The sequence below is a fragment of the Papio anubis genome, chromosome 12, assembly GCF_008728515.1.
Source record: "Papio anubis isolate 15944 chromosome 12, Panubis1.0, whole genome shotgun sequence".
Taxonomy (NCBI): Eukaryota; Metazoa; Chordata; class Mammalia; order Primates; family Cercopithecidae; genus Papio; species Papio anubis.
Genome location: NC_044987.1, coordinates 105712831 through 105740178, shown reverse-complemented (window position 1 = coordinate 105740178; position 27348 = coordinate 105712831). Strand labels below are relative to the sequence as shown.

The following is a 27348-nucleotide window of genomic DNA, read 5'->3' as shown; positions in this document are numbered from 1 at the left end:
GAATGTACCAAATTATCACGTGTACCCTGAAAACTTGTACATTTAACATGTATCAGTTTTAAAAATAAAAACACAAATGCGATCCAAGGGCCTGCCATGAATAAGAAAGACACTCTCATCAGGAAATTCCAGTGGTTTAGAACCGCCATCCTATTAACAAAGATCAGACAAAATGTTAACTGTACAGTACCTTTTCTTTCCTTTTTGTTGATTGATTCATTCAATCAACCGTATACTAATTCTTTAAACAAGTAAAATTCCAGAGCTATAACAGTAGACAAAAGAAACACTGTTTCTGCTTTTCTGGAAGATAGCCATGGAACAAGTGGTGGGAATGTGTTGCATGTAATGAAGGAGTATGTTACTGAGAAAGCTAAGGGTGTCACAGATAGTATCCCCGAGAAAGTCATATTTAAGTGGAAACCTGAGGGCTGAATAATACTGGGAGAATAGACATGGGAAGGGTTTCCAGGTGGAGGAAACGGCATGTACAAAAGGCCTGAGGTGAATGTGCTTGGTGTGTCGGTAGAACTGACAAAAGCCCTGTAAATCCAGAGCAGAGGTTTCAAAGGGGACAGTAGCAAGAGATGATTCTGGGGATTAAGCAGACCCAGATCATGAAAGTCTGAGAAAAGCAAGACTATAAGTTTCCTACAATGGGAAACCATTTTAGAATTGTAAGCATGACTTGACAACATATTAGAATTTTAGAGAGATTCTGACTCCCACATGGAACAAGACAAGAATTGATAGGAGGAGGCCAGTAAGACTATTTCAGCAGTGAGACATGAGATGACGATAGTTTACATTAGGAGAATAGCAGAAGTGAACTGATGAAGAGGGGTGTTTAGGAAATAGAAATAGCACCAATTTCTGATGAGGGTCCTCATCAGAGGTCTTGAGTGAAGAAGAAGGAGGAGGAGGAGGAGGAAAGTAGAAGAATGGTTTTGTGTTTTTTAAATCATTATTGCCAACATGTATTGAGCACTCTTTCATGCCAGCCACCATGCTAATGAATTTCATTTAATCCTCAACAACGCTATAAGGTAGATATTGATATTTCTATGTCCATTTTACAGAGAAGAAACAGTTATAGAGTTAGACATCATCCAGAATTAGATGACTAGCAGTTAGCAACTTCCAGGTTCTGACTTGAGCGACAGGGTACCGTTTCCCTAAGACAAGAAACCCTGGATCAGGAACAAAGTCTGTTGAGAAAAATGATGATTTCACTTTGGGATATGTTAAGTTTAAGAGAGTGGTGAGAAAGCCAAGTAGGGATTCAAGTAGTTGAGTCGCTGGGCACACATGCCCTTCCTTGCTAGAAGGGAACCTTCTTTGTGTTAAATGTTGAAGAAGCCTGGTGTAGACAATCATAGCAAACAGAATAGGTGTATGGATTTTTTTTTTTTTTTAATGTGCTAGGAGACTCATCAGGAACATTATCAGACTAAGTATAGTGCCTTGTAGTTCCATTAGATACGTTGGCTGAGATTGGATTTGTAAAGTGAGCATAGGACTTTTAGAATTCATGTTTATTTCCGTTTACTTGAAAACCACTCGCTAATGGTATTAATTAAAGCAGAACCTTTTACTTAAAACTGGGTAATTAGCTCTGTTATTTCAGAAATATAAATAGAACTGTAAGTCATGAAATTGATGAATGTTCTTCCCACCAGCTAACATTTAACTACCAACCTCATGTCATCTTTCTTCATTCCCTCTTCCAATTTTATGTATAGCAAATCTTACCTAGTTTTGTAATGAAGATCATGTAGCAATTTATAATTAAACAGTGGAAGTGAAATGTTCTATTGTTGCTTCTGATTCAGTCTTAATTTTTCAATTTCTGATTAAAGCACTGCAAATTTAAAGTCTTGTAAACTCTCTCTTATTTGGAAATTGCTACTCACAAATGTATGAAAACTGTAAAGTTTGCAAAATGTTTTACATGGTGTTCCAAATATCATCTGTCAGAGTATGAACATGTGCTAGCTAAAGCAATATGTTAAATAAGGCAAAGATGGAATTTACTTTGCATCACTTTCCAAACTCTCTCTATAGGCTGTAAGAGTGGATCTAATTGAATGAAATAAAGAGGGTAGAGGAGCAATGAGGATAAATGTAATCAGTATAAAGAGCAGCAGCTCTGGTTAACTGATGCCCGGAGTCCACTCTCTCAGAAGGATCTCTCCACTTTGATGCTGGTCATACGTAATAAAAGCAGGGTAGTTTGGGCTTGGGCACAAAATAGGAGTTGGATAAATTTTTGTTGAATAAATGACCATACAACAATAACAACTCTTCCTCTTCCATTTATTAACATATTACTGTGTCCCAGGCATTGGGTTAAAGATTGTATGTGTATGATCTCATCTAATTCTTAAATTGCTATCCCCATTTTGTGTCTAAGGACAATGAGGCAATCTCTAGTCTCTTGTTAGGAGCTGGTAGTAGTGGAGCTGAGACTGAAACCTGGTTCTGTTAGGACTCTGGGGTCTGTACTCTTTTAGCTCAAAAATGTAAGACAGGAAGTTTCCCCCACTTTTGGTATATACACTGTTAGTAAAGTGTCCGTTTTAAAAATTCAGTTTGTTTTGAAATATAGTGAGGTAGCAGCATTTTTAAAATCTAAATCTCTTTTCATTAACTCTGAGTGCTGAACTGGATTAGCATTTATAACCACAAATGTTACTGAAATATAAACTTTCTGCTTTGATACAATGAGAAGGAAACAGGAGGGGATACTTTGCATTATTTGATGTATGTTGGGAAGCCCGGCCATTAGGCAACATATTTGTAAACCACCTTAATTTCCTATATCTCCGATTAATCTGGAAAAAGAAGCAGGTTGAAGGTGATCTGTAGAGGGCTACCTGTATCTGTTAGAATTGTTTGTTCAAATGGATTTTTAATTTCTAGTAATTTATTGTTTGCTCCTCTCTCACGCCCAACCCAGATACCAAAAATCTAATTTTCTGATGACATCATTATATCTCTATAGCAGCTGGCTTTGAGAGAGGATTCTAAGTTCAGTGAGATCAGCAGCAAACAAACTTAGAAGAAACAGAAATCTTGTAAATATTCTTTTTTTTAAGAATGTGAAATTTGGAAATGATTTTTAAAGCAGTATAATTTAGAAATTATATATGTGTGTGTATGTGTGTGTGTATGTGTGTGTGTGTGTGTATATATATATACACACACATAAAATTCAGAATTACTCCGTGGATTTCCTGTGTCTTTAAAATGCAACACACAATGATATTAGTGTTTTTTGAGGTTCTGGATGGGGGCCGAGGAAAGCGTAGCTAAGCATGGCCTCTGTCAGTTCTTCTTTGCAAGGATCGACTCTTAAGAGGATGGCTCCTCTGCCCTCCACCACCTTTTCTTTCCACTTCCTTTGGTGTTATTCTTAGTCTGTTTTCACCTCTGTTCTCTGCCTGCCTCATCTCTTCTGTTGAACTCTTCCCAGTCTTAGACCTCTAGTCAGAAACCAATGGGAAAGATTTTGTTGCTGTCCAACACCCTACAGTGACTGGGATGGTGGTGGGAATTCCGTGATGACATAGCTATCTGTTGTTTCCTGAGAGGCATCATGTGTTGTTACACAATAAAAAGGTTTTTCGGGTCACTGAAAAAAATGTTTAAATCTGTCTCTGGCGCCTCACTTGAAGAATTCAAGAAAACTCACTAATAAACATGTATAATGCTAATTTAAGACGCAACCATTTAGAAGGGATTTTCAACTATCTGAATAATGTTGGAGCAACATGTGCCATTGTTTGGTTTGGCGAATCCTATAATGAATCCTGTAATATGTAAAGATGGCATTGCGTGAACCCATTCTTAATGAGATTAAATTATAATGGGAGTATTTCCATCCTTCACTCCTACTCAAAGCCTGTTCTTTCTCTTCCTTTTGCAATTCCCTGAAAGCTTTTTGCCTGCTGTTTGGTTATTGCTGCCACCTGATGTCTCAAAATAAAATTGCAGTGGGTTTGCTTTTTCCAAAAGATTCGCACTGTTCTGCATTTTATGGAAATAAGTATTTGAGAGCAACAGTTTTTCTTTTTACTCCTAAATAAGAGCATTCTGAAGTGATTACCTGTGGTAGGGAGATCATGCATATCATTCATTCCACAAGCAAAAGGTGGAACTAATAGTGCAGGAGGGAATGTAGGAGTCCTAATCCCTAGAATAGGACAAATTGCCATTGTGACCTTGGTGTGTACTTCACCTCATAAAATTGGACTCAGCGCTCTTAACAGCCTTATTCTGGCTTTAACGTTGTTTCATTGTGTGTACTTTTTTTATAAAAGCATAGCCCTTCTCCACGATACTATTTATTTTTTTGGACTAAAGTTCTCAGTGTTGAACAGGTTTTCTCTTTTTTTTTTTTTTAACTGATACATACTATTTCTACATATTTATAGGGTACATGTGATATTTTATTACATGCAGAGAATGTGTAATACCATGTCAGGGTGGCTGAAGTATTTATCACTTTGAGTATCATTTCTACATGTTGGGAACATTAGAAGTCCTCTCTTCTTGCCATTTTGAAATATACAATATATTGTTGTTAACTATAGTCACCCTACTCTGCTATTGAACATTAAAACTTATTCCTTCTATCTAACTGTATGTACCCACTAACCATCCTCTCTTCATCCCTCACCTACCCAAACACACCTGCCCCACCTTCTGCTATCTATTATTCTACTCTACCTCCATAGGACCAACTTTTTTTAGCTCCCACATATGAATGAGAACATGCAATATTTGTCTTTCTGTGCCTGGCTTATCTCACTTAACACAGTGACCTCCAGTTCCATCCATGTTGCTATAAATTACAGGATTTTATTCTTTTTGTGGCCAAATAGTATTTTATTGTGTATATATACCACATTTTTCTTTATCCATTTATTTGTTGATGGACACTTAAGTCAATTCCTTATCTTTGCTGTTGTGAATGGTGCTGCAATAAACATGGGGGTGCAGGTATCTATTTGATATACTGATTTATTTTCCATTGAATAAATACTAGTAGTGGGATTGTTGGATCATATGATAGTTCTATTTTTAATATTTTGAGAAACCTCCATACTGTTCTCCATAGTGGCTATACTAATTTACATTCCCACCAACAGTGGATAAGAATTCCGCTTTCTCTGCATCCTTGCCAGCGTCTGTTATTTTTTGACTTTTTAATAACAGCTACTCTAACTGGGGTAAGATGATACCTCACTGTCATTTGGATTTGGATTTCTGTGATGATTGGTGATGTTGAGCATTTTTTCATTTATCTGCTGGCCATTGGTATGTCTTCTTTTGAGAAATATCTATCCATATCCTCGGCCCACTTTTTAATAAGTTTACTTGTTTTTTAAACTGTTCAGTTGTTTGAGTTACTCGTATATTCTAGATATTAGTCCCTTGTCAGATGGATAGTTTGCAAATATATTCTCCCATTCAACAGGTTGTCTCTTCACTCTGTTGATTATTTCCTTTGCTGTGCAGACGCTTTTTGGTTGAATATGTTTTCTTATAGAGCTATGTTAAATAGATGTTCACATTTTCATTGTTTGCATAGATAGCTTTGATAGCTTTCCTTTGCTCAATTATCAGAGACACAGCTGAAGACTCTATTGTTTTTTTGGATTTTTTTTTTTTTTGAGACAGAGTCCCACTCTGTCACCCAGGCTGGAATGCAGTGGCGTGATCTCGGCTCGCTGCAACCTTCATCTCCTGGGTTCAAGCAATTCTCCTGCCTCAGCCTCCCAAGTAGCTGGGACCACAGGCATGTGCCACCACGCCTGGCTAATTTTTTGTATTTTTAGTAGAGACGGGGTTTCACTCGTCTAGACCATGTTAGCCAGGATGGTCTAGATCTCCTGACCTCGTGATCTGCCCGCCTCGGTCTCCCAAAGTGCTGGGATTACAGGCATGAGCCACCACGCCCAGCGACTCTCTATTGTTAATACAGCCATAACCAGAATAACACGTCTCTACTTGCTTAGTTATTCAGGGACTTCCTTTGCTTAACTTTGTACTTATAGTACATGTTAAGATTACAAAGTCAACTGTGCTGCTTGCAAAGTTCGTAGATTTTTTTTTTTAAAAATGAAATCTGGATTTTAAAAGATTTATAATTACACTGTTCAATTTTCCTTTGCATTTTGAAATATAGCATTAATATTCCCATAGGCTAGAGGGAAATCTGAAGAAAGTTTTCTTGATATGGAGAGTGAAGGGAGATAGTTTGCTGTATGTCATGAAATTTTTTAAAATTCTGATGAATATTACAACTTGGCAAAGCCTTTCCTGGAAGATTCTGTTATCTTAAACTGATGTAAAGAATATTTTGTTTATGTGCAATATTTTAGCAGATATTTTGGGTTTTGCTATTTCTTTTAGTCGTATTGTAAATTATTCATCCTTTGTAATTCTGTAAGTGGTTAAAGCAAAGTCAAGTGAACATGAAGCCTTACCTTTAACTAGTTTTGGCCTAATTGTTAACAGATCTTTTATAGAATTGAATCTTGGGGCGCCTGGTGGGTGGAGAACCTACTGAATAAAATAAAAATGGATTTGGACCTTCTGTTATTAATTATGTTTAGATACTATCCCTATTCAGATGAGTATGAATCCTAATTTAATAAAGTTTGCTTTGTCATTGTCTTTTGCTTACATATTTTCTGACAGGTTTCAGTAGGATTGTTGTAAAATCTTGCGACTTACAGCCTCAAGTGATTGGCTTATAATTAAATATAAAACCCTTACTGAGTTCCTTTGAAACTATTAATTTTGTTAGACTATTGAAAAGTTATTGTTACTACTATCAGGTTTATCTGGCATATTTCCTTATAAGCTGTAACAGACTGATCATAATGTCATCATCTGCTTGCAGCTGAAACTTCTCTTTTTTAAATACTTCATAATTTTATTAAACATTGCTATGAGATTTTTGCTTATTATTCAGTTTTTTGTTTTTTGTTTTCTGAATTGAATACTGCATAAAGGTGTATGAAGATTTTAACAGAGTGGTTAAAAGCCTAGTCTCTGAAGCCAAATTTCCTGAGTTTGAATCCTGGCCTACTTTGCTCTATCACCTTGGGCAATTTATTTAACTGCTGTGAACTTCAGTTTCCTAACATGTCAGAGGAAAATAATAACAGGAACTACCTAATAGGGTTGTTGTGATGATTAAGTGTAGATAGGCAGATAGATAGATCATCTATCTCATGAGTTATGTATTTAGTTAAAATAAATTCTAAGATATTTTATTTATTGATTGATACCTGCAAATGTTCCTTATTCTGGGATTGTCTTTGTCTTTCCAGGTCTAGGGAAAACCATAGGATATTCAAGTATTAAAATATTGCGTCTACATATATATAAGTTTATTCATATGTTGTGAATTGTCTTATAGCCCCAACTTTAGGTGATTGGGAAGGTAAGGAGGTGCGGTAAAAGAAAAATTAAGACATGACCTCAACTTTTGACAGATGGTTTATTGGAGACATTTAGTCTGACCCACTCCCTTGGCCACCAGAAAGAAGCCTTCCCTCACTTTCCAGTTGAAGGCAGGCTCTGCAGAAAAGGTTCCCATGGCACTCTGCTCTGTCATGAAATAATTGTTTCTTTCTTTCTTTTCCTACTAGATTGTATGCTCTGTGATGCCAACATTTTCCCCCCCACTTTTTAAAGTTCCTAGCACATGTCTTACTCAAAAGTGTGTGGCACATATTTGTTGAATTATTAAATGAGCTCTCATTCTGGATCAGAACAAAATGTGATGCGTATTGTACATGACTTATCCCAAATCACATGTTTTCTGAAAACTGTTATAACTAGAACTCAAGTTTCCAGTATCCTGGACAATGGTACTTTTTCACTCGTTCTACTACGCTCTGAAAATTTAAGGTCTAGAGAAGAGTTAAGTAATATCTCCAAATAACAGTATGATAGATGCAGAATATACAAATCCCAAAGGGCTATGGAAAGTGAGAGGCAAGTATAAGTTCTGTCAGTTGCTGGATGGTAAGGTAAGTACAGGAAGGTTTAATGAAGGAAGAGACGTTTGAGTTGGACTTTTAAGGATAGATTTTGGATAGAAAGGTGTGGAAAAGGTTACTCTAGCCATAAACAGTATTTTATAACATTATATATATCATATTAGTCTTGATATCTTTAATGTCATTAATACATCTTTAAAATATACATATGTTACTCAGCTAATGATCTTGTTCTATTTCAGTGAACAACGTGGGAATGTCGTATGAGTATCCTGAATACTTTTTGGATGTTCCTGACTTGGACAATGTAAGTCTTTCTTTGTATATCATGGTAACAAAAAGAATGCATGCAGGTATTGGTATAACGATTCACACTATGGCACTGGAGTCCAGCTGCCTGTGGTTCACACCCTGGCTCTTCTGCTTACTACCTGAGTTCCCTGGGTATGGGCCTAGCCATGCTTCGTCTCAGTTTCCTTGCTCATAAAATGGGCAGCTTCATAGGGATATTAGAAGGATGGAATGAGAAAATATTTATCACCTCACTTATACAGTGCTAGATTCAAATAATAGCTCTAGTTTTGTTATTACTGTTATTTTTGTTTGTGTTATATCAAAATAGCTCTGTTTTAAGTTTTAGGACTCTAAACATCAACTTAAAAATTGCAAATATGCTAATATACAGCACCGTGATTGATTCAGGTAAACCAGCTCTACCAAAATGAAAGTGACATCCTTGATGCATGCATAATCCTTTACTGAAAACGAGAAAAGCATATCATTGAAGGACTATGTAAAAATTTTAAAATTATTGAAAATCCTAGGTTCAGTGATTTCTATGCTCCATACTAGCAGAAAGGAGATTGCAAAGTATTCTATTTATTTTAGATTTAATGTGTCTTTTTACTTCCAGATTTTACTTGCACATATACTTTGGATTCTGCATGTTAGCATCACTTATCACCTTAGTTAGGAAAATATAACACTGAGAGTAAAATAAAATCTGCCTCTCTACCCCAGCTCTTGTCATTTTTCCAAAATCTCTGCAATATTTGGAGAAATGTTTAATGCTTCTCTAGATTGCTTCTCTAGATTGCCTAAGTAGATATTTAATAGGGTCACTTTCATCATCAAGTATATATAAAATTCTCAATTTTTTTGCAGGTGATCAAGAAGATGATAAATATTAATATTCTTTCTGTTTGTAAGGTAAGCAGCCTTGTTATAAAGATGTCATCCTTTTTTGGTTCTTTCTATTTAAAAACACTGACATAATCAACTTGTTCACCTGCATCTACTCTTGTTTAGATGCAGATACATGTATTCCAGATAAAAGTGGTCTATTAAGTTATTTCTTAAGAAAGTATAAAGAACTGAAGGTGCTTGTATGGTTTGACTTTTCATTTATTTTTATTTTATTTAATTATTTAATTTTTATTTCCATAGGTTATTGGGGAACAGGTGATGTTTGGTTACATGAGTAAGTTCTTGAGTGGTGATTTGTGAGATTTTGGTGCACCCATCACTTGAGCAGTATACTCTGCACACAATTTGTAGTATTTTATCCCTTACCCCCTTCCCATCCTTTTCCCCTGAGTCCCCGAAGTCCATTGTATCATTCTTATGCCTTTGCATCCTAGTAGCTTAGCTCCCTCTTATGAGTGAGAACACAGGACGTTGGTTTTCCATTCCTGAGTTACATCACTTAGAATAATAGTCTCCAGTCTCATCCAAGTTGCTATAAATGCCATTAATTCGTTCCTTTTTATGACTGAGTAGTATTCCATCATATATATATACGTATATATATGCCATATATATGTATTTATATATATATATCTCTCACAGTTTCTTTCTCCACTTATTGATTGATGGGCATTTGGGTTGGGTCGATGCTTTTGCAATTGCGAATTGTGCTGCTATAAACTTGCATGTGCAAGTATCTTTTTTGTATAATGACTTCTTTTCCTCTGTGAAGACACCCAGTAGTGAGATTGCCAGAACAAATAGTAATTCTACTTTTGGTTCTTTAAGGAATCGCCACACTGTTTTCCATAGTGGCTGTACTAGTTTACATTCCCACCAGCAGTGTATGAGTGTTCCCTGTTCACTGCATCCATGCCAACATCTATTATTTTTTTGATTTTTTAATTACTGCCATTCTTGCAGGAGTAAGGTGGTATGGCATTGTGGTTTTGGTTTGCATTTCCCTGATCATTAGTGATGCCGAGCATTTTTTCATGTGTTTGTTGGCCATTTGCATATGTCTTTTGAGAATTGTCTATTCATATCCTTAGGCCACTTTTTGATGGGATTATTTGGTTTTTTCTTGCTAATTTGTTTGAGTTCATTGTAGGTTCTGGATATTAGTCCTTTGTCAGATGCATAGATTGTGAAGATTTTCTCCCATTCTGTGGGTTGTCTGTTTACTCTGCTGATGTTCCTTTTGTCATGCAGAAGAGTTTAGTTTAATGAATGAAGTCCTAGCTATTTATTTTTGTTTTTATTGCATTTGCTTTTGGGTCCTTGGTCATGAAATCCTTGCCTAAGTCAATGTCTAGAAGGCTTTTTCCAATGATATCTTCTATAATTTTTATAGTTTCAGGTCTTAAAGTTAAGTCCTTGATCCACCTTGAGTTGATTTTTGTATAAGGTGATAGACGGGGATCCAGTTTCATTCTTCTACATGTGGCTTGCCAATGATCCCAGCACCATTTGTTAAATAGGGTGTCTTTCTCCACTTTATGTTTTTGTTTGCTTTATTGAAGATCAGTGGGCTGTAAGTGTTTGGCTTTATTTCTGGGTTCTCTATTCTGTTCAGTTGGTCTATGTGCCTATTTTTATACCAGTACCATGCTGTTTGGTGACTATGGTGTTACAGTGTAGTTTGAAATCAGGTAATGTGATGCCTCCAGATTTGTTCTTTTTGCGTAGTCTTTTTTTTCTTTCTTTTTTTTTTTTTTTTGCTATGTGGACTTTCTTTTGATTCCATATGGATTTTAGGATTGTTTTTTCTAATTCTGTGAAGAATGGCGGTGGTATTTTGATGGGAATTTCATTGAATTTGTAGATTGCTTTTGGCAGTATGGTCATTTTCACAATATTGATTCTACCCATTCATGATCATGGGATGTGTTTCCATTTGTTTGTGTCATCTATGATTTCTTTCAGCAGTGTTTTGTAGTTTGTTAAATGCTTTTTGTTTATTAAATGACTTCTATATGCAAGCACTGTGGTAGGTATTGGGACTACAAAAACTTAGGCTGGTGACTTATTTTTACAAAGATTTAATCCGCACGCTATTTGTCACTGATAAATTGTTTCCATTTTGTCTTCCCCATGGTTTTCAGTTGAGGAACTTAAATGTTGTGATAAAGCATTGTGTGGGGAATATGGAACTATAAAGTAATGGGTGTGATTTTTAATAGTCACTCATAATAACTTGTCTGGTTGCTAGTTGCTAAGCACGTGTTACAGTCATGTCACATGTATGTGCCAACAAAAAACAACAAGCCAATACCTGCCAAAGGAAGGAATACTTAGCGAGTGTGAGCATCTCAACACCTTTTTTTCTTATATTGTATTAGTAACTATAAAAATATACTGTACCTTGGTTATACATACCAGAGCAGTGAAGAAAAATTGCCTGAGGCAGAATTCTCATGGGCAGTGTCAGATACTTGAAATTTGAACATACTCATAGAAAGCCAAATCCATTTTCAATAACCATTTATACTAGTTTAAGGAAATTCAAAACATGTTTAACTCAATGTTTAACTTTACTGTTATTAGCCAAGTTTTTTTCTCACGTAAGATTCAGTTTAAGTGAGGTAAACTAATTACAAGTGGACCTGTGAGTGAGTCTGGAGCAAGACTCTCATGCACAAAATTGATGCTTTTAAAACATGGCTAATAAGAATATATCTAATAGTCCCAAGATCATTTTAAGGGCTCTCAAAACGTTATTGTTGTTCTTAAACTCAGAGCTGATACAGATTTTGACAATATGTGGAACTATGACTTTATTTTTTAGCAAGCAAAGGGTTTTGATCAAAGTTAATATCACTTCTAGTCTACAACTTACATATTTTATAATTTTTGCCTTTTGAAATGACCAATGTGTACTATTATTTTGATATACCTTTTCTGGTACATTTGGCCAAGTGCTTGAAAATAATAAGTGTTAAAAACAATGTACATGTGTTTCATAATATCTTGTGCTGAGTTAATGATAAAATATGTTTGTTTCAGTTTTATTTTCTAGAATTGTTAAAACGAATTTCAGAGTAGTCTTCTGATAATTTTAACTCCTCTGTCAGATAAACCATGTAAGCCATTTACTTTAGATCCATTAGTATTTTATCTTATAACCTCCTGCTTGTCTACACTTACATGTTTGTATACTTTTATGGTGTAAAACCCTGGCCTCTTCTGTCTCCATGAACATGCCATCCCTTGGCTCGCAGTCTGCAGAAAACTAATGATAGAAAGCCAAGGTCCTGGCCTTAATCTGTGAGAATCAGTCATCTTGCTGTGCTTCATGGTCACAGACTTTATCCTTCATGCAGCATCTGAGCACAGATCAGCATGGTCAGTGATCATCACGGTGAGTCTCTGCTTAAAGACCAAATGGAGGAAAGTATGGATAAAACAGCACAAATCGAAGAGCACCATAGAGTAACTTTCAGTGTTTTAAATATAATGGTGAAATAAAAATGAGATATGATTTTTAATATCTTGACAAATTATAAAATGCTTCTCCCACCTCTTCATCCTTCCTCCTCTTCATTCTTTATTGACATTGGCATATATACTTGTTCCCATGAAATGATTTAGTGGAGACAAATGCTAATTTATTAAACACTTGCATGCCATATTGATGGTAAGTATCATTGGCAGAACTGGATATCTACTTACAATTTTTATACATAAGCTTTCTTCTGCAAACCTAATCCCATTTAAAAAGCACTAAGGGAGTTTGCTATTTAAAGCACTTCTTCATGGAGCCAAATAAGCATCCCTTCATTCATCTTTAGTATGAATCTGAATTTTCCTGTTCCTTTGTGATATGTACTTCTAATAGAAAACAAATCAAAACTCTCAAGGTATGGAATCAATGGATCAGGGAATTAATATCATCTGGAGGCTTGGCCAATTAGTTTTTGTTGTACTATATGCAGAATCAATGTAGTTGACATCTCTGAGCACAGTTGACTGGTGACCATTCAGATATGGAAATGACTTGACTGGAGCAGTGGGAGGTGAGTGGTGTGCAGTGGCTAACCAGCAGGTAAGAAGAGGAAGTTAGGGCATGATTGTGCAAGTCCTTGAGTGCTGTGCTCAACAGGCTAGAGAGCCACAGAAAGCCTTCAAGCAGATGTAAGGTATGATCTGATCTATGTTTTAGAAAGGCAGTTCTAATGGCAGAGTGACATGGTAATAGGTGTTTTATGATGCATGTGTTTTTCTTATTTTTACTGAGAGAAAGGCATTCACCTTGACGAAATTTTGTGTGTAACGCTCCCAGGTTTAGGGCTCTTTGATGCTGCTGTGATTTGCCCTATAATATATTTGGATGAATTGTACCTATTGTTCTTTAGTTGACTGTGTTACGTTGCCAGGGACAGGGCCACATTTTCAGTAGCAATGGCTGTTTGGAGCCCTGGGGTAACTTAAAAGAAGATGAAAATTGGTGCAGCTACAGAATCTCCAAAGGTTTTATTGTGGCTGGACATCAGGGGAACTGGGGCATGGATGTCTGCAGCCTAATGCCACAATGACTTTCTCAGAAAAGACCTGTATAAGGAAGAGAACAACCTCTTCTCACCATCAACGTTGGGCCGGGTTTTGTCTCCTCACTAAACTACATGACAGGGAATAACTGGCTGAGGAGTGTTCCAGGAGAGATTGGTGAAATCAGCTTGACCTTGTGACTTTGGGCTTGTGTCCCTACTTTGGAGATGTTTGCTGAGAAGGGCCCCAGCATCTTATTGTAAGGTCTGTAGTGTGCCATGAACATTGAATGACCTGGCTTTACACTCCTTCAGATCCATGTATTTATGTTCTGGATCAGTAGGTCAGATGATAGTAAAACTCCATGTTGTAAAAGTTCCATGTTTCAATAGAGGAATGAAAGAAGTGAAATATCCTGAGACCAAAGAAATTGCTGGTCACCACCAGATAAAATGGTAGTAATGTGGCCAGAAAAATATTGAGGAAGAAATATTAATCAGAAAGTTTTGACTATAGACCCTTGATGTTTAATCATAAGCAGTTCTTCCAGGCCACTTAGTTCTCCAGTTTTGTCTGATGGTTTTACTTTTCGATCTTGTCCAGTATTTTGAGTTTGTTCCTTTCTTCCCTCTCAGTGGCTCACTTCAATGGGCTTTCCCTTTACGAGGGATGTTTTGAAGCCTTGTTGCCTGCTTTTCCAGTTTTACTCCTAAATCCTTCAGGGATAAATTTAGTCTTGTTCCTGTTCCCTGCCTGCATACAGTTAACTGATGTAGAAACTCTATATGTAGGTAACCAATATGGCAGGTAGATCAGTCTCAAACTGTAAGAGAAGTCCTACTCGACAGGGCTTTCTTCTGATTGCAGATGCTCTGTGACTAAAATCTAAGATACATCTTATTTCTCATCAAGAACAATGACCTTTATCCCAGAAACGGTGGAGTTTAGAGACAACTGAACCTCAAGACATTGAACCACACTTTTCTAAAAATAGTTCTAGTTTCATACCTGAAGGGATTTCCATCCCAGAATACTGAGAGAGTTTGCAAATGAAATTACTAAACCGCTATTGATTGCTATTAGAGAAATCATGGAGAATGGGAGAAGTGCTGCAACTCCAGAGGCAGGCAAATGTAGGTTTCATTTCAAACAGGGTGTACACTGAGCTTCACATCAGTCCAAAGACAGGTTCTAAAACAAATATTGTGCCGTTTGTTTCTGATTTGAGATCACTTGTTTTAACAGCTACCAAATTTGGGGTTGCCTTACTTTTCTGGGTCAGATTATTCTTCAATTCTTTTATTCACAATTTTCAGACCTCAAGAGACCCTAGACTCTTCACTCCCTTTCAGATAAACACTGCCCAAACAGTATTACCTGAACTGCCTGTGGCGCCTATGGAAAGGTGGGAAAGCCATTCCTTCAGGTGATGCTGGACCCGAAAACTGCTGCTGCACTTAGTGAATGAGGTGGAAGCTAGAGACTGGCCCTGCCTACAGCTGAACCTCTGAGGAAATGTCCAGGCCGCCATTCTGACAAATAGAGAGGATGTTCTGACCTTCTTTATTACCTTTTTCTTAGAGCAGAGAAGGAAATGGATGGGGGTGCGGCCCAAAGTGAAATATATTAACAGCCTCCACATATTGTGAAATACTGTTGTGTTTTGTTGTTTGTTTTATTTGGGAATGGGGAAGAGCATCTCAAGCAGGGGTTATATATTAATTTCTTTTTACTTTTCTTAAGTCAATTTGAGATTTAATATTTTTATATTAATTTAATTTTTTACTTTTTCGGGGGGTCAGTATAAGACTTAAAGCAGAGGCTTATCATTTAGTTCTTCCTTCATCAGACATTCAACCAAGGTGGGGGCTTGAAACCATTTCTTATTAGGGGTGGGTGTGGGTAGGGCGCGTTTCTGAACCCTCCGGAGTGTCACGTGCCCACTGCTTGTCTTCCCTTTACTGAGCATTTCATTTTTAGACTCTTTCTTCTTTTTTTTTTTTTTTTTTTTTTGGTTTTTGTCTGTTTCTTTTTTTAAGACATGGTCTCACTCTGTCACCCAGGATGAAGTGCAGTGACACTATCATAGCTCATTGTAACCTCAAACTACTGGGCTCAAGCGATCCTCCTGCCTTAGCCTCCTGAGTAGCTGGGACTACAGGCATGCACCACCATGCCTAGCTAATTTTTAAATTTTTTATAGAGATGGAGTCTTGCTATGTTGCCCAAGGCTGGATTGGAATTCCTGGCCTCAAGCAATCCTCCTGCCTCAGCTTCCCAAAGTGCTGGGACTACTGGTGTGAGTCACCATGCCTGGACGAGAGTTTTTCTTAGATTGAGTCTCTCTTTCAGTTTAGAGCCTCTCTACAGATTGTAAGCACCATGAGGGTTGGTATCATGTCCTTTTCCTTTCCTGCTGAATCCTATCCTGGGCCTCACATACATCAGGTACACAACACATTTTTTTTTATTCTAAGAAATAATAATAAATGAATGCTTTTTTTTAAAACTGAAAATTCTAGTTTTAGTTCAGGTTCTTTGGGAATAAGGGTCACACTGATTTTATGTGGCCCTAGAAGGTTGAACTTGAATCATTCAATATTTATACTAAAGTAAATTGTGAGAACTTCCTAATCTTTGAATCTGCCGGAAGTGGAAGAGGCAGAAGGTGAGTATGCTGGGTCAGAGGTTGTAAACTGTTGGTCTGTGGGCCAGATGTGGCTGACAAACACATTTTGACTGGCTCAGTTTTCAAAATTCAGAAATTTTACACCCAGATTTCTAACTTCTCTTGGGAAAAATCTGAAAATTGGGTAACACAGACCTGAATTACTACATGGCAGCAAGTGACTAGAGCTGAGTAGTTTTTGGATATGTGCAGTTAGTTAGGCCTACAGCTCTCTAGATTGCCACAGTCCCCACCAGTCTCTATTGTTTGACTTCTCTCACTCATTTACATTACCTCTCCGACCCTTTTAGGCACTGGAGTTTGGGTTCTTCTGTTCCAGGTGACTCCAAGTGTTCAATCTATTCAAATGGAATAACTGCTTGGAGAAATTGAAGGATTAGAATGACATCGACTAAATTAATCTCTTCTCTCTTAGTCCCTTTGGGCTGCTCTAACAAAATGCCTTAGACTGGGTAGTTTATAAAGAGCATAAACTTCTTTCTCAGAGTTCTGGAGGCTGGGAAGTCTAAGATCAGTGCCCCACCAGGTTTGGTGTCGGGTGAGGACCCCATTCTTCATAGATGGAGCCTTCTTGCCATGTCCTCATGTGGCAGAAGAGGCACACAAGTTCCCTCAGGCCTCTTTTATAAGGGCACCAATCCCATGTGTGAGGGTGGAACCCTCATGATGTAATCATTTCTCAAAGGCCCCACCCTCCTCTTAATGTCACCATATTGGGGATTAGGTTTCAACATACAAATTTTGGAGGGGCAGGGGTCGGGTGCCGCGGCTCACACCTGTAATCCCAGCACTCTGGGAGGCTGAGGCGGGTGGATCACTTGAGCCCAGGAGTTTGAGACCAGCCTGTCCAACATGGTGAAACCCCGTCTTGGCCAAAAATAGAAAATTTAGCTGGGCATGGTGGCGTGCGCCTGTAATCCCAGCTACTCAGGAGGCTGAGGCAGGAGGATCACTTGAGCCCAGGAGTTCGTGACCAGCCTGGTCAATATGACGAAACCCTGTCTCTACCAAAAGTACAAAAATTAGCCGAGGGTGGTGGCTCACACCTGTAGTCCCAGCTACTCAGGAGGCTGAGGCAGGAGGATTGCTTGAACCCAGGAGGCAGAGGTTGCAGTGAGCCAAGATTGTGCCACTGGACTCCAGCCTGGCTGGCAGAGCAAGACCCTGTCTCAAAAAAAAAAAAAAAAAAATTTGGAGAGGGAGGACACAAACACATCTTCTACCCCATGATTCTCTGAAATAAGAGTATGAGACCCTTTGCATGGTTTTTGAAAATATGTTTTTTCCTTTTTATACCACAGTGTATTCATTGTATGTCACTTAGCCAGAAGTGCCTTATGCGATGCACTGCCCATGGAGTAGATGATAAAAGTTTAGATGAATGGACAGATGGGTGAAAAGCACAGAAACATTTGTTTTTTTCACCTGGATTTGCCTCTGGCATGTGACACAATGCCAGTAGGGGGAGCCCTCTATTAATTCGAAAATCCATGAGACCAGTCTCCGTTCAGCAGTCTAATTGTATTTAATTTAGGGTTTATGTTAAGGATGCATCCCGGCACCCTGCCTCAAGAATTTAACAGCATTAGGAATATGATAAATTATGGGAAGGAGAGTAAAACCCTCACCACTGATCTCCATCCACGGCTTTTCTAGATGAAGGCGTTCCAAGTTAATAGCTAGTCTTAATTCATTTTGAAATTAGTTATCATTATGTTCCTAAAAAATTCCAAATTATTGGATACATTTAGTCCTTAGAGTGTCATAGTAACGGGCTGCTTCAGGCATAACTACAAAATGATGGTTTTGCCAAAAGGCACAATAACCACTCTGCATTGTTTTCTTCTTTCAAAAATGAGGGAGTAGTTATAGATTGGTACTGATGTTCTTTTCAGCTCCAAATGAAACTAGGTTATAGGATAAACGCCTTATATGCGAATGAAAATGAAAAATCTCTGAGAACTTTAGAAATTAGTTTCTCCTCCCCAAACCTGTCACTTGTGAGAAGTTAGCTTATTTTGGAAAAATTTAGGTATTGGAAGCTCTTAGCATACTATAGTATGTGAAACTCAGAAACTAACTGTGTATGATGGTATACGCTTTTTTTTTTTTTTTTTTTTTTGAGACGGCGTCTCACTCTATTGCCCAGGCTGGAGTGCTGTGGCGCGATCTCGGTTCACGCAAGCTCCGCCTCCCGGGTTTACGCCATTCTCCTGCCTCAGCCTCCCGAGTAGCTGGGACTACAGGCGCCCGCCTCCACGCCCGGCTAATTTTTTGTATTTTTTAGTAGAGACGGGGTTTCACCATGTTAGCCAGGATGGTCTCGATCTCCTAACCTCGTGATCCACCCGCCTCAGCCTCCCAAAGTGCTGGGATTACAAGCGAGAACCACCGCGCCCGACCGATATATCCATTTTTAAAAAAATTTTGTTTAGAGTTTATAAATTACGGCTTTGGAATCATTATTAATTTGCATGGAGCTCTTTGTTCTGAAAAGTTCTTTCTCTTTTGATAAATTAATGTAGATCAAACCGTATTTATTACAAAAGGAAAATTTTTGTTTTGAATGATACAGTGTTGAATTTAAGGTTAAGTAACATGGGGCTGGGAAAATGGCAAGGGGGGCTCTTAACTTTCACAAAGACTTAACATTAATATAAAGGAAAACCAAATAATACTTGGAGATCTCAAAGCACTTTTAGAAACTTTATCTAATTAAGCTTTCCACCCCCTGTGCAGTGAATATTCTGTTAGCTATACAGGTGAGAGTCTAATAATTTCTAATTAAGTTGTGTTCTTTTTTACCAAGGTGCTCAAATTATACAGTTTGCCAAAGGAAATGTGTGCTGTGTCTTTGTAGCATGATTTTCAATGGAGTTACCATCTAATTTCTCCAAAACAGGCATTGTGTAACATTGTTGTCACTTTCTGTAATTATTTTCACTGTTATACTGTGATTTTGAAAAATTACTGTTAATGATTACAGTTGAAAACTTGTTTAAGGTATTTGCATCTAAGAGATGGTTTTCTTCCAAATTGTGTGGGTACGTTTTTAGTTACTTGAATTCAGATCCTATTCATGGTAAGCAGGTTTCTTTGGGGTAGAGGGAGGGCAGAGGTGGACAAAGTGGCTATTTGTGGTATCCTAATTCCGGGTATGAATAGCCTGGATTCCTGGGGCTTTACCTGGATTCCAGGGTGAGTTGTTATACTTTCTTCTCTACATATATATTATGATAATACAGGTGATTAAAGCATCTTGAATTTTAATGTAATCTTTTAATTTGAGCTTTTGATTGTCTTTTTGAACATTATGCAATCATATTTTCTCGTACTGTTCTCTCTTAAAAATGACCAAATGCCAAAGGTTATGTGACACAAGAATAATATGCTTAAATTGGATCATTTTTCATACTAAATTAATGAGTGGGAAAATCTACATTGGCTCCTGGGTATAAAATAAAGTTCCTTCTACAAACTGTTTATTACTGATATTACAGGAGTAAAAGAGAAAAAGTTTTATTCAAATTAGGTTTTTTTTAGAAATAAGATTGCGGGGGCTTTTCTAATTGTAAAAACAATGCAAGATTGTTGACAAAAGTATGAGAAATATATACAAACACTAAGAAGAAAATAAGTCACTTTTAGTCATAACCACAGATGGTTACATTTTAATATAATATTTTCAAGGATTTTCTAGGCCAGCCAATGCCTTGTTGCTGAATAATCTAATTATCTAAATAATCTTAATCTAATAGTATTGATTTTGATTTTGTATGAACTAAATAAGCCTCTTATTTACTTCCCAGCCAGAATATACATTGCTGTACCAGTAAATACTAGTAAATATTTTACTCTTGACTTTGAATCAAATTCTAAATTTAACTGTTATCAAGACATTCATTTTTCCTCATATATTTGTATACTTTTTGACTTGCTTGCATATAAAGTGATAACAATACCTTAAGTGTGATATAACATATATATTAAACTATACCCTTTAGATTCTAGGCATCTAGGATTTTCTTGTAGTGAGGATTAATGATACTGTCACTGAGAATATATATGTATATAAATAGTAAACACTTTTCCTGCAAGGACAAGGATTTCACACTCTCATTGTTGTAGAAGCACTATTGTAGAAACTTGTGTCTACTTCCTAGGAAAGAATTAAATTAAAATTTGTTTGCTGTACACTTTTGGAAACAGTTCCACAGGGAAGAAAATGGGTCTGGAAATCATGTTTACTATTACTTGTCTAATATTCTTAACCACTGAACTTGCAAGTTACGGTAACCTTTTTTTAGAAGTATGTTAAGAGGAACAAAAAATTTTCTGGTACAGCAATTATCACCTACAGATGGCCTAAAATTAGCATTGAGTTAACTCCAGAAACAGCTTGTGAGCTGTGAAATGGAGTTCAGATAGATAGTGAGATTTCACAGAAATGCCTGGTATATTTGTATAAATAACCAAATATCAAGATACCAACTGATGCATACAGATAACTCTGCTAATAGCTTAGCTAAAAATCCTACAAAAATTTGGTGTTAAAGAAAATTTAATTTGATCTGAACATAATGAAGCCTCTTAACTAATGCATAGACTATTAATGATTTGTGTATATATACTCAAATAAAGAAGGCTTGAAATTGAATTTATTGTGACATAATCTGATTAGAAGGAAAGATAATTTCAATATAGATGAAGGCATTGATCAATTTGATAAAAGCATGCAGAGTTCAGGTTAACTTTTCTCAGGCTTTTCATTGTTATTATTTGACAGATTTTAAAAAGATGTTACATTTTATGACAAGGAGAGAGAATTTAGAGTCAGAATGTAAAAGGAGGAGCTCATGAGCTATGAGAAAGAAATTAACTTTTGCAGGGGAGAACTTGTGTCTTTGCTGATGAATCATCTAGTCATTGGGCATTCAACAAATATTTCTGGCCTTTAATAGCCAGGCGTTGAAATCAGTGTCTATGTCAAGTTATTAAAACTTCTTGAGTTTTAATTCATATACATAAAGAATATATTTTGAACATGTCCCTACATGAAAGACCTCTTGACGAAGGAAACATTTAATGTTTAGCATGCCATTGGTATAATTTTGTAAGTATGGTTTTATGTTACGGGGTTTTGTTTTGTCTCATGATTTTCTAGGTAACTTTAGGCATTCAGAAAGCAGACATTTAATATATACATGACATGCATATGGTGTAAGGGGAAAAATAGCTCCTGATATTCCCCCATCTCCCTGCCCCCACTATTCCAACTGGAAATAGAAGAAAGCCTGTTTAAGAGAGCCAAACAGGCAGTGGCTACCCTTTCTGGACTCCACTTAGCTGCTTTGTAGTTAACAGATCTCATTTTCTTAATACAAATGCACACACACGCGCACACACACACACACACACACACACACCTGGATAAAGACATTTTTATTATCAGTCTCCTTCCTCATTCTGTTTCTGGTGATCTCAGGACTTTGGAGAACTGAATTATAGCTTCCCTTCACAAAATGCTGGGGGAACTCTTTATAATATTTTAGCTAAGCATTATGGTCCCTGATGAAATGTGCTAAATTTAAAAAAAACTGTTTTCAAATACTGTTAGGGTTTTGTATAATCTATCCTTTACAATAAAATACTCCACCACTGTTAATATGCCTGATGTACATCTGTCTGTACTACCGTACAAAGCTGTTCATAATACATCTGGATTGGATGTCCACATAGCAGAATTTACCTTGTCAAATCTGGATGGCATTTTCTTTCTCAAAATATTTCTAGGAAAACAAAATTCCCTTCTCATCAGAATGCTATCTACTTTAATTAATACGAAGTATTATTCAAGATAGAAACAACAAAATTTCTAGGTGTAGCATGCATTGAAACCTTATTATTATAAAACAGCATCTGTTTATTAGAGAATTGATGATATCTGGGAGTCAGGAATTTATGTTACAACCTCAGTATTTAACTATGAGGTGATTTTGACTAAACCATTAGACTTCTGAACTTTTCTTGGTTAATAATGTATCAAAACAGAGTTTAGAAATAGCCCCTCTCATTATATGTATTTAGTCAACAATTATGAAGTCCTTAAAAAATGCAGATGTCACCTTTTCATTGTTGGTTATTAGAGATCACATCTTAACTCTCTTTAAGGATGAGTTTTACTTACAGCTAACTAGAGCAACAAGAGAAATGAATGTGAAGATACACTTACTCTTTGCCAACATATCACTTTATGGCATTCTTTTAAAGACTTTTTGGCTGGAAAAGTTTATGTGAGCTCTTGAGATTAGAAAGCTTAAGTCATCGTGGTAGGCAGGATATTTCTTCTGATAACATATATTCTTTTCTGAGAATGCATTATGGGAAATGTAGATTTTCACTGTAAATCCTTCATTGTTTGAAGAACTCTGTGCCAGTATTACATTTCAGGCAAGACTAATTTTAGCCAAGTTCCTTGAAAGTATTCCCTGTGTTCTCTCCAGTAATTTCAGCTGGTTCCTTTTTATGCCCTCTTGACACGGTCACATTCTAGAGTATAGAAAATAACCTGCTATCTGTAGAAGTGGTGAATGGTTTAATGATTCTCTTCTTTTTAGTGTGGGTGAGTTTTCTTCACTCTTTTCCTGTTGCCTGCATCCTCGGCCATCATGAATGTTTTGCTTTCTCTCTTGCAGATGACACAATTGGTACTGCCTGGCATGGTGGAAAGGTGAGTCACAAGCTCACACACAAACACTGTGGAAGCAGAGCTCATGATTATTTAGAGGGAGAATCCTTGCTTTGAAAAAATCACTGAAGTGACTAATGAACCAAGCCTCCATGTCTTAGCCACAGAGTGATGTGCCAGGCGAGTCACAGTAAAGCATGAGTCATCGGTGGTGGAGGCCTTTTCCACTCGATTCCCTTTTTATTTCTCTCTCTAGGGTTGTAGTGGTTCCTTTAGATCAGGATGAAAAAGCCTGCCTGAGTCACCATCACTAACTCAATTGCCTGCTATTCTGAGGGGGTGGATAGAGTTCCTGGGATATTCCCAGGAATACCTTCTTAAAGCTGTATTCTCTCAAAGCCAAAATCAGTAGAGTTGGATTAAGCAAGACCTCTTCCTCTGGTTTTTCACTTTTAACTGGGCGAATGGCTGTATGAGGAACTTAAGCATGTTATATAAAGTGATTATAAGATGTCAAACCAACCCTTGGAGGAAAAGGCAATGTCCACTTGCCCCATCTTTGTCCCAGTTTGAATTGGTTCTGCTAGTACGTGCTGAATGTCTTCATTTTGATTGAGAAATATGTTGTAGAGTTCTGTTATTTGAAATAGCATGAAGTGTAAAATTGTAATTAAGCTCTTTCTTCCTTGGAAAAACCTGAGTGATGTCTAGGCCTTCAAAGAAAAGCTGCTAAAAAGATTTGGGCTTGCATCCTGAGCTAGCTCGATCATTTGCTGAATTTAGGGCATCGTAGTCATCTTTTTTTCTGCAAAATAACTATGAGTTTGGAAGAGGCCCAGAGGAATCACAGCTTTGAAAAGAGAAGACCCAAGGACCATACTTCTGTTAGGAAACCTCTATGACCCACTCCAGGCAGGGATTACAGCTTATGTTTATTGAGTATATAGTAAGTGCCAGGAAATTAGTACGTGTTAACTCATTTAACTTTGACAGCCTCCCACCATTGTACAGATGAGGAAACTGAGGTTAGGAATCCATTTGTTGAACATCTACAGGAACTGGTTAAAAAACGGTTTCTCAGCAAAGGTCCTTATACACAATTTTGTGTATTTTAATTGTTTTATTTTAGTAACACTTCCCTTTAAAATCTTCAAACTGCCTATTGTTAGGTGCCAGTGGGAGTGGACTCCTGATGGTCGGATACATAAATGGCAGTGGTTAGACCAGACCAGAACCCTAGAAGATAGTAGAGTTGGAGCAAAGTAGAACTCAGGAGAGATTAAATTTGGGCCTCACCTTAATTCTAGTTTTGACATCTGCAGGTAATGTGGCAATAATTCAGAATAGTAAATTTGTCCATTAAAAAAGAAACACTTATAAACCACAGACGTATTGTGAAAGGAATTTTTAATTGTATTGATGAAAACCATATCAAAAGAGATAATGGTTGCAAAATCATTTTACAGCATAAAGTCTTAGAGTCAAAGAGTCATAGAAATCTAGTGCATTAAATTAATTGACAGTAACCTCCCTCATTTGACAGATGAAAAAATAGAGGCCCAAAGAGATGGAGTGCTATGAAGCTATACAGTTAGTAAATAATACAAAACCAAGGAGCTGGGAACTTCACTGCTATCTCTGTAGACCTGACAGCCATGATCACAGCTGGAGCATTACATAAAAGCAATGCAAAAAAAGAGAGTCCATCTATTCAATAGGCATTCATTGAGTCAAGTGTATCGTGGATGAGTTGGATCCTTGCCTTTTAAGAAATCAAGTTGAGGCTGGTGCAGTGGTTCATGCCTATAATCCTAGCACTTTGGGAGGCTGAGGTGGGTGAATCACTTGAGGCCAGGAATTCAAGACCAGCCTGGCCAACATGGCAAGACCCCATCTCTACCAAAAGTACAAAAACATTAGCTGGGTGCGGTGGCACACAGCTGTAATCCTGGCTACTCGGGTGGCTCAGGCACAAGAATCACTTGAACCCCAGGAGGTGTTGGTTGCAGTCAGCCAAGATAGCACCACTGCATCCAGCCTGGGCAACAGACCAAGACCCTGTCTCGGAAAAAAAAAAAAAGCAACGATCAAGTTGATTTTAAATTGAGGTTGAGAAATGGTGGAAAGTTATCAGAAGCTATGACTGAACCTGACACCACATTACCATTTTGATACTTGTTAAGAACTAGTGAGAAATATATGTGGATTTTATGAATCAATACTTTTGGTTAGGAAAAGGAATGTCTATGTCTACTTGAATTAAAGAACTTAGTTACTAGATATGTCAGTCAAGGTAAGCTACCTGCTGAAACACACCACTCCCAAATCTCAGTGGCTTAACACATAAAGGTTTACTTTTCCCTCTGCTGTCTACCCGTTATTCAGGGATCTGCGGCTCTTGCCATCTAGGGGCATCATAATTTTCTGGGATCTTGGAGTTCTCTGCATCCAGCTGACAGATGAAAGAAAAGAGAGTAAAGATGGTTTTAAGGGAAGTTTCACTTCTACCCACATTTCATTGTGCAGAACTCAGTCATAGGCTACAACTATTGCACAGAAGGCCAGAAATGTTAGCTGTGTGCCCAGAGAGGAGAGAAAAACTCCAAGTTAGCACATCATCTTGAAAGCATTCTTACCTTACACATTATAAGTGGTTTCATTATAGCCTGCTCTTTACACCATCCCCAAATGGCTTATTTCCTATGGCTGATTTCCATAGCATTAGTATCTCCATTGAGTAACAGCAGAGTCCTTTATCATGATCCTTTGTTGTTGTTTTCCTTCCACTGGTTCCACCTCTGATGTATGAGATTTTCCAAACCCTCTAGAACTATAGCCTAGGGCCAATTGACTATCACTAAACAGGTATCTATAATCAAACTAAGGTATTGTTACGATAGATGTAGAAAGTACATAATTACATTATAGAGGAAAGTTGCTCTTTTCACTTCCCTGGAATTATAAACATTGTGTACAGCTGGAGCCAGGAGGTGGTTGCCATAACAACCGTGGGACAGCTAAAAATAGCCCCTTTCATAACTGTATTGCTTAAGGTGGAATTATGACATGTTATGGTGTTTTAAGGCAGGTAATTCTCTTTCATGTGCTAAATGTTTGCAAACTTTCTTCCACAAAGCAATATTTGTACAATGTAAGTATTTGGATTGCTGGTTCTAATTATACACCTGACCCCTGTGTTCCAAGATTCTTTTTGACATAGATCTCTATTTTTATAGGTTTCTCAGTCTTCTTGAGAGTCTGTTAGAGAACTGTCTGTGCCAATTTCAGTATTGTGTTTAAGCTTTAAAAAATATATATAATGACAACCCTCCCCCTCAAGAGCCTGCTTTTGTACTACTTGATATGAAGTGGAAATGTGAAGAATTGGGATGTATTTTTTTTTTTTTTTTTTTGGTACATTCTTCCTTGGCTACCATCAAATTCTGTATGCAGTTAGCAGTCTCCACTAGGACTGACCCTGCAGTTTCGGTTCCTCACAGCAGCACATCTCTCTTCCCATCTGCACTGTGGGACAGTGATGAGGTTTCTGAGGAAGGTAGAAAACAGTGACTTACTTCAAAGGAGACCTATTATGTCCTCTATGACAGTAGTATTTTTACAGAGGTACGGACAAGGATACCACAACAGTCTGATAGAATATTAAGGCACTTATAAAATAAAGGCTTAGCAATTTTTTTAAAATCCAGGTGACAATTAAGGGAGTCTTATTGGGAATTTCACAGGTCTGAGGGAATTCCATGAGAGAGCATATCTATAAGAAGCTGTAAGTGCGAGGTACTGAGTTTTAGAGTTGGGCGAGTTTAATGTCTGGCTTGTGGGAGGACTCGTAATTAAAGAGAATATGTTTATAGGAAAAGGTACTTTCCTGTCAGCAGTTGGTGTTTTCTGCTTTGGGTTTTTTCACAACATTTTAGTTCTGGTAGATCCTCAGTAATTTGTACCACTGATACACCATTGTGTGGCTGCTAGCAAGTAAGCAGTATGATGAATTAAGAATGTTGCATCACAGAAAACATTGCTTGACTTGTTTATTTGGATATTTGTCATAACGAACTAGAAAATGCACTGAAGTATGAGCAACATGAGTCTTTATTATAGAACTTCAGCAAAAATTCTTGATGTACCTTCCAATCTTAGAATTGTTCCCAAGTCCCCAGAAAATGAGAGATTAACCAGGGTTTGGTTTCATGTTTGTT

The 27348-nt window shown here is 37.3% G+C and overlaps 1 protein-coding gene across 2 annotated transcripts in view; it reads left to right on the top strand.

Annotated features, from left to right (window-relative positions):
- Positions 1–27348, top strand: part of HSD17B12 (hydroxysteroid 17-beta dehydrogenase 12) — a 169099-nt gene that overhangs the window by 122051 nt on the left and 19700 nt on the right. For both annotated transcript variants that reach the window (XM_003910003.3, XM_009186262.4), the window contains exons 5-7: positions 8264–8328; positions 9186–9230; positions 23139–23173. In XM_003910003.3, coding sequence (XP_003910052.1) covers positions 8264–8328; positions 9186–9230; positions 23139–23173 — 145 coding nt within the window. The remainder of the gene's footprint in view (positions 1–8263; positions 8329–9185; positions 9231–23138; positions 23174–27348) is intronic.